Source organism: Pseudophryne corroboree, chromosome 1 (assembly GCF_028390025.1).
Source record: "Pseudophryne corroboree isolate aPseCor3 chromosome 1, aPseCor3.hap2, whole genome shotgun sequence".
NCBI classification, from domain to species: Eukaryota; Metazoa; Chordata; class Amphibia; order Anura; family Myobatrachidae; genus Pseudophryne; species Pseudophryne corroboree.
The window spans coordinates 888,682,995-888,702,457 of NC_086444.1; the positions used below are offsets into that span (position 1 = coordinate 888,682,995).

Genomic DNA, 19,463 nt, shown 5'->3' on the forward strand with positions numbered 1-19,463 from the left:
CTCGTTTCCACAGCAACAGCTGGGAAGTCGACTTTTTTACCTCACGTTCCCTCACAGCCTAAGAAAGCACCGTATTATCAAGTACAGTCCTTTCGGCCTCAGAAAGGCAAGCGTGTCAGAGGCGCATCCTTTCTACCCAGAGGCAGGGGAAGAGGAAAGAAGCTGCATCAGACAGCCAGTTCCCAGGAACAAAAATCCTCCCCTGCTTCCACTAAGTCCACCACATGACGCTGGGGCTCCACAGGTGGAGCCAGGTGCGGTGGGAGTGCGTCTCCGGAACTTCAGCGACCAGTGGGTTCGCTCACAGGTGGATCCCTGGGTCCTACAAGTGGTATCTCAGGGATACAAGTTGGAGTTCGAGGCGTCTCCCCCTCGCCGTTACCTCAAATCAGCCTTGCCAACTGCTCCCAGGGAAAGGGAGGTAGTACTGGCGGCTATTCACAAGCTGTACCTTCAGCAGGTGATAATCAAGGTTCCCCTCCTTCAGCAGGGACGGGGTTACTATTCCACAATGTTTGTGGTACCGAAACCAGACGGTTCGGTAAGACCCATTCTAAATTTAAAATCCTTGAACACTTATGTAAGGAAGTTCAAGTTCAAAATGGAATCGCTCAGGGCGGTTATCGCAAGCCTGGAAGAGGGGGATTTTATGGTGTCGCTGGACATCAAGGATGCCTACCTGCATGTCCCCATTTCACCACCTCACCAGGAGTACCTCTGGTTTGTGGTACAGGATTGTCATTACCAATTCCAGACGTTGCCGTTTGGTCTGTCCACGGCACCGAGAGTTTTTACCAAGGTAATGGCCGAAATGATGATTCTCCTTCGGAAGAAGGGAGTTATAATTATCCCGTACTTGGACGATCTCCTTATAAAGGCGAGGTCCAAGGAGCAGTTGTTAGCCAGCGTAGCACTATCTCGGGAAGTGATGCAACAACACGGCTGGATTCTGAATATCCCAAAGTCGCAGCTGATTCCTGCGACGCGTCTGCTGTTCCTGGGCATGATTCTGGACACAGAACAGAAGAAGGTGTTTCTCCCAGTGGAGAAGGCCCAGGAATTGTCATCTCTGGTCAGGGATCTCCTGAAACCAAAACAGGTGTCCGTGCATCACTGCACGCGAGTCCTGGGAAAGATGGTGGCTTCTTACGAAGCAATTTCCTTCGGCAGGTTCCATGCAAGGATCTTTCAGTGGGATCTGTTGGACAAATGGTCCGGATCGCATCTTCAGATGCATCGGTTGCTCACCTTGTCCCAGAGGGCTAGGGTGTCTCTACTGTGGTGGCTGCAGAGTGCTCATCTTCTCGAGGGCCGCAGATTCGGCATCCAGGACTGGGTCCTGGTGACCACGGATGCAAGCCTCCGAGGTTGGGGGGCAGTCACTCAGGGAAGAAACTTCCAAGGACAGTGGTCAAGTCAGGAGACTTCCCTACACATAAATATTCTGGAACTAAGGGCAATTTACAATGCCCTGAGTCAAGCAGAACCCCTGCTTCAAAACCAACCGGTGCTGATTCAGTCAGACAACATCACGGCGGTCGCCCATGTAAACCGACAGGGCGGCACAAGAAGCAGGATGGCAATGGCAGAAGCCACAAGGATTCTTCGATGGGCGGAGAATCACGTGCTAGCACTGTCAGCAGTGTTCATTCCGGGAGTGGACAACTGGGAAGCAGACTTCCTCAGCAGGCACGACCTCCACCCGGGAGAGTGGGGACTTCATCCAGAAGTCTTCAAGCTGATTGTAAATCGTTGGGAAAGGCCACAGGTGGACATGATGGCGTCCCGCCTCAACAAAAAGCTAAAAAGATATTGCGCCAGGTCAAGGGACCCTCAGGCAATAGCTGTGGACGCTCTAGTGACACCGTGGGTGTACCAGTTGGTTTATGTGTTCCCTCCTCTTCCTCTCATACCCAAGGTACTGAGGATAATAAGAAAGAGAGGAGTAAGAACTATACTCATCGTTCCGGACTGGCCAAGAAGAACTTGGTACCCGGAACTACAAGAAATGATCTCAGAGGACCCATGGCCTCTGCCGCTCCGACAGGACCTGCTACAGCAGGGGCCCTGTCTGTTCCAAGACTTACCGCGGCTGCGTTTGATGGCATGGCGGTTGAACGCCGGATCCTAATGGAAAAGGGCATTCCAGATGAAGTCATTCCTACGCTGATAAAAGCTAGGAAGGATGTGACAGCAAAACATTTTCACCGCATATGGCGAAAATATGTTGCTTGGTGTGAGGCCAGGAAGGCCCCAACAGAGGAATTTCAGCTGGGTCGATTTCTGCACTTCCTACAGTCAGGAGTGACTATGGGCCTAAAATTGGGATCCATAAAAGTCCAGATTTCGGCCCTGTATATTTTCTTTCAAAAAGAACTGGCTTCACTGCCTGAAGTTCAGACGTTTGTTAAGGGAGTGCTGCATATTCAGCCCCCTTTTGTGCCTCCAGTGGCACCTTGGGATCTCAACGTTGTGTTGGATTTCCTAAAATCACATTGGTTTGAGCCACTTAAGACCGTGGAGCTAAAATATCTCACGTGGAAGGTGGTCATGCTGTTGGCCTTAGCTTCGGCCAGGCGTGTGTCAGAATTGGCGGCTATGTCATGTAAAAGCCCATATCTGATTTTCCATATGGACAGGGCAGAATTGAGGACTCGTCCCCAATTCCTTCCTAAGGTGGTATCAGCGTTTCATTTGAACCAAGCTATTGTGGTGCCTGTGGCTACTCGGTACTTGGAGGATTCCAAGTTGCTGGACGTAGTCCGGGCCCTGAAAATCTATGTTTCCAGGACGGCTAGGGTCAGAAAAACTGACTCGCTATTTATCCTGCATGCACCCAACAAGCTGGGTGCTCCTGCTTTAAAGCAGACTATTGCTCGCTGGATCTGTAGCACGATTCAGCTTGCACATTCTGCGGCTGAACTGCCGCATCCTAAATCAGTAAAAGCCCATTCCACGAGGAAGGTGGGCTCTTCTTGGGCAGCTGCCCGAGGGGTCTCGGCTTTACAACTTTGCCGAGCTGCTACTTGGTCGGGTTCAAATACTTTTGCAAAATTCTACAAGTTTGATACCCTGGCTGAGGAGGACCTTGAGTTTGCTCATTCGGTGCTGCAGAGTCATCCGCACTCTCCCGCCCGTTTGGGAGCTTTGGTATAATCCCCATGGTCCTTACGGAGTACCCAGCATCCACTAGGACGTCAGAGAAAATAAGAATTTACTCACCTGTAATTCTATTTCTCGTAGTCCGTAGTGGATGCTGGGAGCCCGTCCCAAGTGCGGACTCTCTGCAATACATGTATATAGTTATTGCTTAACTAAAGGGTTATTGTTATGAGCCATCTGTTGAATGAGGCTCAGTTATTGTTCATACTGTTAACTGGGTATAGTAATCACAAGTTGTACGGTGTGATTGGTGTGGCTGGTATGAGTCTTACCCTGGATTCCAAATCCTTTCCTAGTAATGTCAGCTCTTCCGGGCACAGTTTCCTTAACTGAGGTCTGGAGGAGGGGCATAGAGGGAGGAGCCAATGCACACCAGATATAGTACCTAATCTTTCTTTTAAGAGTGCCCAGTCTCCTGCGGAGCCCGTCTATTCCCCATGGTCCTTACGGAGTACCCAGCATCCACTACGGACTACGAGAAATAGAATTACCGGTGAGTAAATTCTTATTTTTAAATTCCTACAGGGTGGTAACTGTATGAAATCGATTTGTATTACCTGAAAAGGACCGTCTGTCGGAGGGATATGGGATGGCTCTGTTGGTATTGACTTTCCAATTTTCTTCCTCAAGCAAGTAAAATATGTCATTGCTCTCTTACCTGCATGAGAAGAGAATCCTGGCGCACACCAGTAGGCTCTCACCAGCTTACACATACCCTCTTTACCCAGATGAGTCAGACCGTGTGCTGCCTCAGCTAAGCTTGGAAGATATGCTCTGGGGGCTACTGGCTTACCTTGTCCACCTGTCCACAGTCCCGAGGATTCCTGGCCATATCCCTTTGACCTCCAGACTGCCCTTTCCTGTAATGAACACAAATCTTGCATTTCGATGTGTTTAACTGTTGTGTATTATCAGTTGTGTGAAGTAAACCGTCGGTAGCTGTGACCTCACTAGTTCTTTCATTGGGGAATATTGTTACTGTTCTACCTGGTTGGACAGGCCCCACCTGAGTGTCCTGCAAAGTGACTGCTTGGAGGAGAGCTGGAATTTGGCTGGATCCTTCATCTTCCTGTGACCTATAACCTTGAAAAGACTTCAAAACAGGATGCATCTTGCAAAAATTAGGGTTAATACATTGTTTTTGCATACTACTATCATTTACGGATATACTATTGACTGTAGCCATCTCTTCCCCTTCGACCTGTGTCGACACTGGTGTGTTTGTGTTCTCATTCCCGCTAGGTTTTGAACCTGTTTTGCGAATGTGTTCTCTTTGCATATCCCCCTCCTGTTGCCAGAATTTTAAACAATCATTATGTCTAATCCTTTGTTTTCTGGATTTAAGAAGACATATTCTACTGCTTACATTCTGCAGTACCTCTGGTTCAAAGCTGCCCACTCTAGGGAATGGTTCCCTATCATTGTTAGTCATACATACCCACTGATTTCATAAAACTTCTGTGTGTGAACCATATTTTTCACACATGATAAACCTTGCAGAGCCTTTTGGCCACAATTCTACCTGAACCCTGTCTAAACGTTTCTTACTTTAGCAACTGGCTCCCATATTTGTGGGTCTCTCGTATAATTTTAAAAAATTCCCACAAACACCAAAATACTCAATATAAGTAGGCGGTGGAAGTATACCCGAGCGCCTTCCACTCGCTCTCGCCCACGCTGGGCAGTACAACGATACACTGTTGGTAGCGGATCGCAATGTACCCAATTTAGGGCTCCTATCAGACCTTACACCGTAATTTCTTTCGGTGGAAGTTCTGTTTGCAATATTTTCCTGAGAGAGGCAGTGAAAATATCCTTTTCGGTATCTTTCAACTGGAATTGTTTGTAGGGTGAAAAACAGAGAAATTAGATAACTATCATTCACCCTTTCCAGTGAAGCCCACCAGGGAGATTTCCCGAAGTTATCAAAGAAAAACCCCTTTGTCTATACAATCACGTCTGCGTATGTTCTTCCACAGCGCATATGACACAATAATATCACGTTGCGCTGTGCAGAACAAACGGACATGTGATGCAATAGCACAGCCTATATATACTAGTTATCTATATGCCCTACGATTGCTGTAGACCACCTAGCCTAGACCACTTCAGACCACTAAGAGTTGTATGGGATACCACTCAGTCCACTAAGACCACCTAGTTAATAACGCAGGGTTGCGAACCCTACGCCACCGGCCTCTACTAACCCAGTGTGTCCACCTAGACCACCTAGCTTAGACCACCTAGACCACTTCAGTTCTTGGGTTCAGTATCCACTCACTCCTGCATTCGCTCACTCAAATACACTTTATTTTTCTGTACAGAAAATTTGGATTCATTCAAGTTGGCAGCTTTACCCCCAGAGGCAATTTAAAAAAAAATTAATTTATACTAAATTTTGGTTTTATACTAAATTTCTTTAGAAACCGGGTGGTTTGGTGCTATTGTAGCATGGCTACTGTCCCGCCTTTTAACTAAGCGAAACTATCGTGTGGTTTTATTATGCGCGCACAACCCTACGCAAGCTTGCGTAATTACGCAACCGTGCGTACCTCTATGCCACGTGTGCGGCCTTGCGCTACTTCCACGTTTTTGTACGCTGTCCTCACGTTTCGTACCACGTATACCAATGTGCGTACGCAATAAAACAGATCACACAACTTCTATAAATGTGAGCGATAAAACTACTATTGCCCACTAAACACAACACCGTTTCTTTCTGTATAAACCTTTACAACTAGGCCAGACTGTGTTAGTGCTTTACGCTTACTTCCTTAAATATTTTTTTTTTTTTTTTAACTATATAGCAACAAATATCTCCGGTTTCACACAAGTCTAAATGAATCTAGCAATCTGAATGTTATGGCAACAATGTGAGAGAGTATGCAAAGAGTATGGGTGCTGTGTACGGTTTTGGCGCCCAAAAAGAAATTCACAGATTTTAAATAGCTTTTTTCCTGCTTACCATACGGGTTCTACAAGCATCTCTACAAACCATACAGAGCAGATGCCATCTAATCAGCAATCAAGCAGGGTTTTCAGCATCCATCGACCAAGAAAAGGATACGTAGGATACTTTCTGTCCACCCTTTTGCTGATAGATGAAGTCTGCTGTTACCTGTTAGGTAGTAAGTATGTGGAAAACCGGAGAGCCCCCAATTGATAATGCTGAAATATCCTTAGGAAAGAAAGCTATACCTTAAACACACCTTAAATACACTTTACCATGGAGCCGCTGCGGCCGCTGTACTTAACACACACTCTGCGCACTTTGTACGCTATTAGCGCACAAAGTCCCGTACTGCGTACGGACTTCGTGTACGAACACCGCGCTGACGGTACAAAGTACTCACAGCGCGCACACACCACAAACCCTGAACAGTTATGCAATGCAATGAAAATACGCTTTAAACCTTAGCAGGGCAGTGAAGACACGACACCAATTGTGATTTTACCGCTGGGTTCCGACACCACAGTGGATTATTGCTGAAAGGGGGTTACAATACAAACAATACAATATAATATAACAGAGTAAATGGCTACATTCAATGGTACCTACGTGAGTAGATTCGCTTGCGCTTCCCGGCCCGGTCCTCGGTCATCTGATAGATAACTTTGTGAGTCTTGTGTCAGACCAGGCCTGCAGCAGCTCTCTTTATACAATTCTTCCAATAAGCAATACAATAGATACTGTAATCTCTTTGTCCATTGGACACAGGAATGCACATTTACAGTACAGGAGAGGTCATAGGTCGGTTTGAATAGGTAGGCAATGTCTTTCCCAACTGCTCTTGTGGGTGGTCTCCTCTGGATTCCCGCCGCATACATAATGTACAGTAAATACAGTTTATATCTATATTCTGCTCCTGCACATAACTATCCGCAGGAACATGCGATCTTTCTCAAACCAACACCGGAATGTTAGCCTTAAAATACCCTTCAGCTGGATACCAAACACCACCTTATGACCTTATTCTGTCCCCTCCTATTCTGTGAAGGTGAATCCCTTTGTTCTGTTACCATTTAAACTGTTGTTACTTTCTGATGTGGTGCAGGGATACTATGTGTACATTGTGCACTATTTGGATTAAATCTGTAATGTGTTTTGATAGCCTTCCGTGCGTTCACAAACTCTACCGTAAATACTCATACCACGCGCTAATGCGCAGTACCGCGGGAGCGACCATACGCAAATTGCGGATATGCGCACGCACGACAGAACAAGTGCACACAGGGAGGCCATCTGTGTGTAGTTTGTACGTGATGTGTGTACTGCAATATTTTTCGACTTTGACACCGGTTTCAGGACCACAAACAGGGTTTAATAGTACCCCTTTCCCTGTTGAATTAGGGGAACCTTGATAATCACTTGCTGTTGACACAGCTTTTGAATTGCAGCTAAAACTATCTCCCTCTCTGGGGGGGAAACTGGTAAAGCCGATTTGAAGAATCGGCGAGGACGCACGTCTTCGAATTCCAGCTTGTAGCCTTGGGATACAATTTCCATCAACCAAGGATCCACGTCCGACTGAACCCAGACGTGGCTGAAAAGTCGAAGATGTGCCCCCACCGGCGCGGACTCCTCAGTGGAGCCCCAGCGTCATGCGGTGGATTTAGTAGAAGCCGGGGAGGACTTCTGCTCCTGGGAACTAGCCGTAGCAGGCATTCTTTTCCCTCTACCCTTACCTCTGGCAGGGAAGGAAGATCCCCGACCTCTTCTGGACTTATGTGACCGAAAGGACTGCATTTGATACTGTGGTGTTTTCTTTTGCTGTGGGGGAACATAAGGCAAAAGGGTAGATTTACCCACGGTAGCTGTGGAAACCAGGTCCGTGAGACCTTCCCCAAATAAAACCTCACCCTTGTAAGGCAAAACTTCCATATGCCTTTTTGAGTCGGCATCACCCGTCCATTGGCGGGTCCACAGTGCTCGCCTAGCAGAAATGGCCATGGCGTTGGCTCTCGAGCCTAGCAGCACAACGTCTCTCTGAGCGTCTCTCATATATAAAACTGCGTCTTTAATTTGACCTAAGGTCAATAAAATGGTATCCCTACCTAGGGTATCAATACCAGCTGACAAGGTATCTGTCCAAGCTGCTACAGCGCTACAAACCCATGCCGATGCTATTGCCGTTCTGAGTAAAGCACCCGTATGTGTATATATTGATTTTAAAGTCGTTTCCTGTCTGCGATCAGCGGGATCCTTGAGGGCTGCCGTGTCTGGAGACGGTAGCGCCACCTTCTTGGATAAGCGCGTTAAAGCCTTGTCCACCCTGGGCGAGGACTCCCACCGTACCCTGTCCTGTGCAGGGAAAGGATACGCCATAAGAATTCTTTTGGGAATCTGCAGTTTCTTGTCTGGAGATTCCCAAGCCTTTTCAAATAACGCATTCAGCTCATGAGATGGGGGAAAGGTTACCTCAGGTTTCTTTTCCTTATACATGCGCACCCTCGTGTCACGGACAGAGGGGGTCATCTGTGATATGCAAAACATCTTTTATTGCAAAAATCATATAATGAATGCTTTTGGCCACCCTTGGGTGTATCATCGTAGTCGACACTGGAGTCAGAATCCGTGTCGGTATCAGTGTCTGCTTTTTGGGATAGGGGACGTTTTTGAGACCCTGAAGGGCCCTGTGACACTGTCAAAGCCATTGATTGACTCCCTGTATTATCCCTGGACTATGCTTTGTCTAATCTCTTATGTAACAAAGTCACAGTTGCATTTAAAACATTCCACATGTCCAACCAATCAGGTGTCGGCATTGCCAACGGAGACACCACAATCATCTGCTCCACCTCCTCCTTAGATGAGCCTTCCGCTTCAGACATGCCGACACACACGTACCAACATTTCCACACACACCGGGATATATTTCTATGGAGACAGTTCCCCAATAAGGCCCTTTGGAGAGACAGAGAGAGAGCATGCCTGCACACACCCAGCGCCAACTGACACTGGAAACAAAATTCCCAGATAACATCGCTTTTATATGATTATCTGTCTATATCTATACACTCACTGCGCCTTACAAGTGCCCCCCCCCCCCCCCCCCCTGTTTTTTGCCCTGTGTCACTATGTTCAGCAGGGGAGAGTCCGGGGAGCCAGCTTCTCTGTATGTGATGTGGAGAAAATGGCACTGGTTAGTGCTGTGGGATCAAGCTCCGCCCCCTCAGCGGGGGGCTTCGGTCCCACTCAATTTGTTTAATACTGGCGGGGGATTTAATATATATTGCCACCTCAGCTTATATATGACTTTTAGCCAGTCCTGGAGGTCTTTTATTGCTGCCCAGGGCGCCCCCCTGCGCCCTGCACCGATGCCTGCAGTGTGTGTTGTGTGTGGGAGCAATGGCGCGCAGCGTTACCGCTGCGCATTACCTCAGAGAAGATCTGATCTTCTGCCGCCTTTGAAGTCTTCTTTCTTCTTATACTCACCCGGCTTCTATCTTCCGGCTCTGCGAGGAGGACAGCGGCCCGGCTCCGGGACGAACGGCGAGGGTGAGACCTGCGTTCCGACCCTCTGGAGCTAATGGTGTCCAGTAGCCTAAGAAGCAGAGCCTATCACTGAAGTAGGTCTGCTTCTCTCTCCTCAGTCCCACGATGCAGGGAGCCTGTTGCCAGCAGTGCTCCCTGAAAATAAAAAACCTAACAAAATTATTTTTCAGAGAAACTCAGGAGAGCTCCCCTGTAGTGCACCCCCTCTCTCATCTGGGCACAGGATCTAACTGAGGTCTGGAGGAGGGGGATAGAGGGAGGAGCCAGTGCACACCCCTTCTAAAGTTCTTTATAGTGCCCATGTCTCCTGCGGAGCCCGTCTATACCCCATGGTCCTTACGGAGTCCCCAGCATCCTCTAGGACGTAAGAGAAACTACATAATAAAATCTCCGGGCAACAATAAGATTGCTAGGTGGAGTTCTGGTATCCCTATACAGGAAGATGAGCAACAGAAATGTGGATACAGTATTTTAACGCTAAAACAAAACCCATAGTGTTGACCAGTGTCGGACTGGGGTATGAAGGGTCTACTGTGGGAATACAGTGGTAGGATCCCATGTGTAAGAAAGTGGCCAGTCTCCACGGAGGTTTTGATTAGCGAGTGCAGAGTCTGGGCCCCTTGATAAGTATATATAGTAAATACTGATTGCGCATGCAATGTACCAGATTAATAACACCAATGCACAGTAGAAAATATACCATAGTCCACTGAAGTATAAAGATAACTACGTAATTCAAGTACACAACGTGGAACATGATTTTAGTGGAGGAGGTGAGGGTTTTCCCTGTACCCCTGTGGGCCAGTCCAACCCTGGTGCTGACCAATTCCTGGAATTGAAAAAGTATATTGGGAATCGGATTAACATTATTCCACTGTTAAAGAAATCTATAGTCTATAATTAGATTAGGATGAATTTTATAGTAACACTTTAAAGGGAATCAGCCCCGAAAATTTTTCAGAAGAAAAAAATGGGCTTTTGCTGCGATATTTTGGCCAATGTTTTTTTCGACCAATTCAGTTGTAGCCTGTTTTTTTTTTTCTGAAATGTGTCCCTTTTTCAGCTGAAAACACAAAGGATAGATAATAATTTCCCAAACCTATGTGTTTTCGCGTCCACGATTGCAAAAATAGAGAACTCAGTGTTTCCCCCATAAAATCCCTGATAAGTGATGACATCTGGCTGCCTTCGTGGATAATTGGATAGTTCAAGGGAATGAATTAGCCCATGGTAAATTACCACAATCAATTGAATTCCCCCTTTATATTAGAGTTGCGATAACAGTTCTGGGAATGTTCATACAAAGTGCATTACGTTTTATTAATTAGACTGCAAAATAATAAATTCATATGTATACATTCCGTGTATACAGGTGATCGTACAGTAAACAGAAGTGAATAATTTTCAAGTGCTTCAGTGTCTACAACAATATCCTTGATACGTTTCTCCAGATATAGAGACTCCCAGTTTCCTCAGAATGCCTTCTGCTGTTTGCTGCGTGTCACACAATATGACAGCAACCACAGAGATCTAGAGATCTGGTTCTGCTATATCTTCCACGCTAAGGGGCATATTTCTCATTAAATATTTGCTGTAATTTCACTGAGATATCCAGAAATATTTATTATCACCCGCATGCAGGAAGGAGAGACGGCAGCGATCTTCGACATTTGCTGCCATCCCTCCATTTCCGGCAGCAGCCGCAGCCCCCATTGAAACCTTTGAGGGGGTGATGCTGTCAGATTTACCAACCTGAAGATGGTGTTAGTTCATTGTAACCTATGGGCTACACTTCACAACAGTAACTGGCAGAGGGTTCCTCCGCGACCTTCCCTAGCAATGGCCACCACACATATGTGGTCAGTAGACCATGTATGCACAGGGGTCTAGATTAACTCCAAACACATTGCAGGGGTGGGCTCCTTTCAGAGCCCCTGTCCCTGTGGGTGTAGAGTGACACATCCTGGTGGAATAATTATATACCGCAATGCGATTTTGGGCACTAACAGTGTCGGACTGAGACATGAAGGGCCCCCTGGGGTGAACGCAGTTTTAAGGGCCAAACTGTGGTGATGGAGGATAGCGCTCTGGCACCATAAGGGTGTGGCCAGCCCCCTTAAAGGCTTGGCTGGCCATTAGAGAAAGTATGGTCTGGGCCCCTTGATAATATATGTAGTAAATACTGCTAGTCCATGCATGATAATGTACCAGATTAAGAACAACAATGCACTGTAAACAAAAAAAACATAGTCCTGTGCAGTATAATGTAACATATTTATAATGTACTGTATAATTAAAGTTCACAGTCTGGAACTTGGGTTATAGACCTGACACCATTTTATGCCCCACACACAATAATTCCCCTTATAAATGATGCCACACAGTAAGGCTTCTAATTACTTTTAAATTATCTGCCTGTTGTCAGGGGTTTCATGCTCTGGGTTCCATGCTCGCTGGGGGTTCCTGCACTTTGCCAGGGGTCTCCAGCACATTGCCAGGGGTTTCATGCGCATTGCCAGGGGTTTCATGTGCGTTGCCAGGGGTTTCATGTGCATTGCCAGGGGTTTCATGTGCATTGCCAGGGGCTTAATGCGTGTTTCCAGGGGTCTCCTGCACATTGCCAGCAAAGTATAGGAGGGTGGGTGCGGGCGGGCATCACTGAGTATATTGTGCTGCTAGTATGCTGCTAGCCCAGGGGCAAACGCAGAATTTTTCTGGGGGGGTTTCCATTCATGATTGTTAGGAGTAAATGCAGGTTTTGTAGGGGAGGGGTGGGTGGTGAGTTTCATACACGTTACATAGAACACATACATGTACACACTCAAACTCACACATACATTTACACACACATAGAACACATACAAATACACACAAAGACAAACATATAACACACACAAACACATAGAACACACAGACCTACATTTATACACAAATAGAACACAAACACACATACAAAGTAAACACCCACACATATAACACATACACACAAACATATAGAACACACACACATGGAGCACAGACATACCTACATATACACACACATAGAGGACATACATACACACATACAGTATAACCACACTTACATATGTGATGACCTGACGGTATGCCACATGCTGGTGCTGTAGCCGTGTGAGGTGTGCTACATCCGGCCTTGCAAGAGCACACAAACAAACATTTGGGCCCCCCTGCGTGCGCTAAGCCCCCGTAGTGGATTGAGAAGCGCTGGGGGCTGCGGAAGGGTTTTCATACATTGCAGCGTAAATAAAACTTAAAATGCCGCCGCCTGGGAGACAAGCACTAGAGGTCAAATGTGACCTCTAGTGTCTGTCTGCTCCTTGGCGGCGGCCATTTTTAGTTGGTCTTTTTACACTGCAATGTACGTAAGCCCCTCCGCAGCCACCAGCACGTCTCAATCCACTGCGGGGGCAAGCTTCAGAGTCGACCCTAGGCATAGGCAAACTAGGCAATCGCCTAGGGCATCTGGTATGCCTAGGGGCACAAGCAGCTTCTGCTGATTAAAATGATATGCGGCATGCCTATATTCTGTATGTGGCATTTCATATGCAGATACAGCCACAGTCTCACACAGTATATAGGCATGCCGCATATCATTTTAATTAGCAGAAGCTGCTTGTGCATCCTAGCCACATAGCAATGCAAATAAGATGCATTTTCATAATAAATAGGCACCAGATGTTAGCAGAGCTGCCAGATGACACGCCAGGAACTATATGTGTCATTATGTGTATAAGGGCATTAATAATGTGTAACATATGTGTAAGGGGCACTATGTGTGTCATTATGTGTATAAGGGCACTAATAATGTACGGCATATGTGTAAGGGACATTATGTGTGTCATTATGTGTATAAAGGCATTAACAATGTGTGGCACATGTGTAAGGGAAATTATGTGTATAAGGGCATTAATAAGGGTTGTCATAATGTGTAATGCGCATTATGTTTATAAGGACATTAATAATGTGTGTCATATGTGTAAGGGGCATTACTGTGTGGTATTATGTGTATAAATGCATTACCAATGTGTGGAATTATGTGTATAAGGTGCTCTACTGTGTGGCATAACGTATAGAAAGGGCACTACTGTGTGGTCTAATGTGAATAAAGAGCAATATGGCGTGGTGTAATGAGAATAAAGAGCAATATGGTGTGGTGTAATGTGAATAAGGAGCAATATGGTGTGGTGTAATGAGAATAAAGTGCAATATGGTGTGGTGTAATGTGAATAAGGAGCAATTCAGTATGATGTTATGTGAATGAGGGGTAACCTATATAAGGTAAAGTGCATAGGTGTGCGCAGGGGGTGTGTGCGCAGGGGGGGGGTGCGCTGGTGTGCACAGGCACCTCCTAATGTCTGGCAGCCCGATCTCACATTCCTGATGCAGCGATAGCCGAGCAGGCTGATTACTGTCCCATCTGCGCTGCACCCTGTCAGGACTGCATTACTGACCAGACGCCTGGGTTAATCAAGGGTGCCACTGCCACCGGCTTTCAATCTCCCGACTCCACCTCCATGTACAAAGACAGCGTGATCTGACGTGATTACGTCATGCTGCTCGCACACTCACCCGTCACACCCGCCACATGCCCACCTCTCTCCTTCTATGCTATTCCAACGCCAGCCACTGATGAGGAGCAGCATGTAGCCAGCGTTCCTTTTAGGAAGACAAATTCAATACTGGCAGGCGGTCGGCAGCAGTATTGACACGTCACTCGTTTTTCCTGCAGCAGCAGTACTAGTCTGCGACTGTCAGTGTCAGTGAGTGACTGACTTGTAAGTAAGCTGCTGCAGCTTGCAGGGGAAAGAGAGGGGGAGCCAGACCAGGCTGAGGAGGAGCACTGTAATTGCAGTGAGTGCCATCAGGGGTGTTTGTTTGGTGCACACCACAACATCTGACAATGTATTTGCTTTATTAGGATTGGTCCAAGGGTGGATATTTTATATTGCATTGACCGTCAATAGATGGTGCTAGACACGCCCAAAAGGCGGTGCTATACACACCCCTCCGACGGTGCACCCCTTAATAAAATGTGCTGCGCACGCCTATGGTAAAGTGGTACTACTGTGTGATGTAATGTGAATAAGGGACACTATCGCATTATAAATTGTGAATAAAGTTGCACTACTGTGAGGCATAAGTTGAATTGGGGTTACTTGTGTGTTCATGCCCCTTGCCAGCAAAACCACATACCTTTTTGGGCTGTGTGCCGAATGTGCACACTGTTCTTATTTAAATTACAGGGGGTAGGGAAAAAAAAGGACTGCTATGGGTGGGGGGTGATGGTGCTGGGAAAGGGGTGCAGGGTCAGAGGCGGAACTAGCGGTGGTGCTAGGCGGCACCAGCCAAAATCTTGCCTAGGGCATCATATTGGTTAGGGCCGGCTCTGGCTAGCTTTACTGGGTGGCTGGTTCCGTGGGTGCTCCTCTGTGTCCGTGGGTGCTTAGGCCCAGGAGCATCTACGGAATCAGTGAATATGAGACCCGTTATGTCAAATTAAAGTGAATATTTCTTTTTCTGGGCTGTCTGATAACCATTCACCAGTAAAAATTAAGGATCAACAGATTTGCATAAAAAGAGAGACCTCTTTTTGTATCATGAATTAATAGCTGTAATGATAATTGTTACTTTTTAGAATGAACAAGCTGGAATTAATGATGAAGAACATCCATATACTGTAAGTACCATATTGTAAAAGGTAATTAAAAAGCTATAAATGCTTCATGATATACAAAATAATAATGGCACAATATGTTGGTACTGTAAATAAGCTTTGCAATAAATTATTTTATTTGAAAATATGTTTTATCTTGTTGAGTAAAACCCATACAAAGTATAGGATTCCGGCATCACTCTCCTGACCCTGTCGAGATTCCGGCTTCAGCATTCTGACGGGTGTCGGTATTCCGGCATCGGTATTCCAACTGCAAGGATCCCGACAGCTGGCATCTTAACCGAATCCCATTAGGAGTGGAGATATATATATATATATATATATATATATATATATATATACATGTGCTTATTTATCTTTCTTTTAAATCATGATCTTTTATAGGAATTTATTGTGCTGTTTCTTATTTAGAATTTGTATCATACATGAATATAGTTTTGGAATCTTTTCACAATTATAACTTTGTTGTTGGCCATTGAAAATTATTATAAAAGTTTCTTTAACACTATCCGAGGACCTAATTCAGACCTGATCGTAGCAGCAAATTTGTTAGCAGATGGCCAAAACCATGTGCACTGCAAACAAAAGTTTGTACAGTCTCTGCACAGCTCAGGACTTATTCAGACACTGCGATGATAGGACCAGGAGCTGACATCAGGAACCCTCCCTCCAAACAGCTGGGCATGCCTGCGTTTTTCCGGACATTCCCTAGAAACGGTCAGTTGACGCCCACAAACTGCCTCTTCCTCTCAATCTTCTTGCGATCGCCAGTGCGATCGCTTTCTTCGTAAAAACCATTGCTGTCCGGTGATCCCCGGCGGTGGCGGTGGATGTGTCTGAGCATTGCGGAGCATACGCATGCGCAGTTCAGACCCGATTGCACCGCTGCAAAAAAAGCTAGCATGCGATCAGGTCTGAATGACCCCCGTGGTTTTCCCCATCTGCTAACAAATTTTCTGCTACGATCAGGCCCCTAGTCATTTAGCTACCATATTATCAGAGCTTCACAACTTCATATGCATTTCCTAACATTTCAAATAAAAAATTGTATTTTTGGGAAAGAGGAAAAGGATGTGTAAGCATACATAAATGAGGATGTACTGTGCAGAGCAGTCACACACAAGGGCGTAGCCAGGGTCGTAACTAGAGGGGGGAGGGGGGGCTAAGGGGGCATGCGCCCCAGATGCAGGATTTGACGGGGCGCCAAGGAGTTACAGAGGAGCAGGGTTTGTTTGTGTTTTTTTACCACCAGTTCTGTGCTGCTCCATTGAGACAGCAGACAGCTCCACGGGCAATGTATTTGACCCACCTGTCTGCCGCAGCTGGCTCCGACGCTGTGCGAGTGAGCTCCAGTACCTGGGATCTCTCCTATGTCGGCTACTGTCTTCTTATACTGTCTTCTTTGCCATGCAGTGCTGCAACTAGCGTGCAGTGCACCATGCAAGCTATAGAAGCGCACTGTGCTCCCAGTTAGCAGTATCAACCTCCACTTTGCCTCCCAGATAGGGGGATTTGGTGTAGCTTAAAAGCTGGTGTAGTGCAGTGATGTAGTGTACCGTATAGGGTATGTAGTGTAGTAATGTATTGCTGTATATAGGGGCATGTAGTGCATTAATGTGGTGTAACATATAAGGGGATGTAGTGTAGTGATGTAGTGTAGCATATAGGGTATGTGCAGTGCATAGGGGCATGTAGTGTAGTGATGTAGTTCAGCGTATAGGGGATGTAGTATAGTGATGTAGTGCAGTGGATAAGGGCATGTAGTGCAGTGATGTTATGATATAGGGGGTCTTTCAGCGTTTTTTGCAGTGCTACGATCAGGTCAGAACTGTGCATGCATATGCACCACAATGCACAGGCGCGTCACAGGGGTACAAAGCGGTTCATTGCTCTGCGATGGGTTTGTGTGAAGAATCCATTCGCACAGACGATCGCAAGGTGATTGACAGGAAAAAGGCATTTGTGGGTGGCAACTGACCGTTTTCTGGGAGTGGTTGGAAAAACACAGGCGTGTCCAGGCGTTTTCAGGGCGGGTCTCTGACGTCAATTCCAGCCCCGGACAGGCTGAAGTGATCGCAGCGGCTGAGTAAGTTCTGGTCTACTCAGAAACTGCTCCAATTTTTTTAGTACAGCTCGGGTGCACATGCGATCGCACACTTGCAAAGTTAAAATACACTCCCCGGTGGGCGGCGACTATGCTATCGCAGGACTGCAAAAAACAGCTAGCGAGGGTTTGTGGCCTACCACCTCATTGGTTTGACTAACCATTAGAGAGTGCAATGTCTGGGCTCCTTCATAAATATATACAAATTCAGCTGCTGCATGCATGGTAATGTACCAGATTAATAACAGATTAATAACAGCAATGCACTGTAGAAAATACACCATAGTCTAGTAAGGTAACATATGTATAATGTATAATTCAAGTTCACAGTCTAGAACCTGATCTTTAGAGCAGGAGGTGCCCCCCGCATTATTCCAGCAATTTTCTAGTGATTTGCAAATCACTGCATGTAATAGCGAGAAAATAGCTGCAAAATCACCACAATCTTGAAACACATGTTGGCAGACATCATTGTTATTTTTTTAAGATAGTAGTTGTTGAATGTAATAAGTTTTTAATTGAACATTCACCAAAAATGCACCAGAAAAATTGCAATAGAGAGGCATCTGGTTAGTTAGATAGCTGCACCGCAAGCTATATGGCCTGACAGCTGTTTGTGTTTCTCCGAAGGTATAACTAGCTCTAACTCTGGAGCTTAGGCTGGTAGTTGCCAAACCTGGGAGAGAGAGAACAATGGGTACCCCCGAAAAAAGCCACTACCACCAGTTGTCTTACTTGCCAGTTATCAAAACTCTGGTCATCACAGACTGCGTAAAAAAAAATTGGTGACATAAAATAGGTGACTGATTAAATAGAAAATACCGGCATCACTGATTACATCACAATGAATGAAATCACAGTGGAATATATTACAAGCATTACAAAGGGTGTATTCACTGTACAAAAGGAATGAGGTCAGTGGCATCAAATAGATCCTATCAGAATGGGTGATATAACTGATCCCAAACACTGATGACATCACAATTTGTATTTTATTGGTCAAATCACTACTGACATTATATTTACAGATAACATTACTAATGACCTCACCATGTGTATTTATACTGATGACATTGAAATGGTAAACACCAATGACATCACAAATGCTTAAGTTTGAAAGCAATGTAATTTATATCGTATGAATAACATCACTGCTGACAGGTAAAGCGTTACATAACTAATGATGTGTCAATATGTAAATTCACTAAAGACAACTACCATCGGTGATGAAATGACAATAAATAAATGAAAAAGAATGAAACTAATGAGTAGACTGAGTTATGATATTAAAGTTGTGATTACGCGATTGATGACATCATCAAACATGATGACATTATTATAATGTACAGTATCATGATGTGTGATACGTGCAGTGGCTGCACTGGATCAGTTCTAGTCTGCAGTGCTTCCCTGGAACCAGATAAATCCGGCATGCAATCCGTTATATATTCATATACCAACCCTGCATAAACTATAGAACATTTCCATTATATAAATCATTTTATTTTATTCTAATCTGATACACAGGGGGGCAGATGTATTAAGCCTGGGGAAGTGATAAAGCAGTGATAAGTGTAAGGCGATAGCGCACCAGCCAATCAGCTCCTGTCATTTTTCAAACCCGTAATGATTGGCTTGTGCATTATCACCTTCCACTTATCACTGCTTTATCACTTCTCCAGGCATTAATTAATCTGCCGGTTGGTTCTGTAAAGGACCGTATTCATGGCCCGATTTGGGAGATTTGTGTGCTGAGCAAACCGGTCAACGCACATCTCTCTCCTCCCGCTTAGCACAGCGCGATGTGTGCTGAGTGTGCGGGGGGAGACGGGTGGGCGTCTCATTCCACCCAGCGAGTGACAGAAATGAGCGTCCCGCTAGATTGAGCCTGCATGCAGGCCAATCTAGCACCATCGCTATCACTGTAGGGGGTACACACGGAGCGATAATGCTTAAAATCTAAGCAATCTAGTCAGATTGCTTAGATTATCGCTCCGTGTGTACCCCCC

At 45.8% G+C, this 19,463-nt stretch overlaps 1 protein-coding gene across 2 annotated transcripts in view; it reads left to right on the forward strand.

Moving 5' to 3' along the window:
- Positions 1-19,463, forward strand: part of LOC134915769 (carcinoembryonic antigen-related cell adhesion molecule 3-like) — a 93,031-nt gene that overhangs the window by 62,130 nt on the left and 11,438 nt on the right. For both annotated transcript variants that reach the window (XR_010177398.1, XM_063920152.1), the window contains exon 6: positions 15,312-15,353. Coding sequence is in view for 1 of the 2 variants with exons in the window: in XM_063920152.1 (XP_063776222.1) it covers positions 15,312-15,353 (42 nt within the window). In the remaining variant the exon portion in view is untranslated. The remainder of the gene's footprint in view (positions 1-15,311; positions 15,354-19,463) is intronic.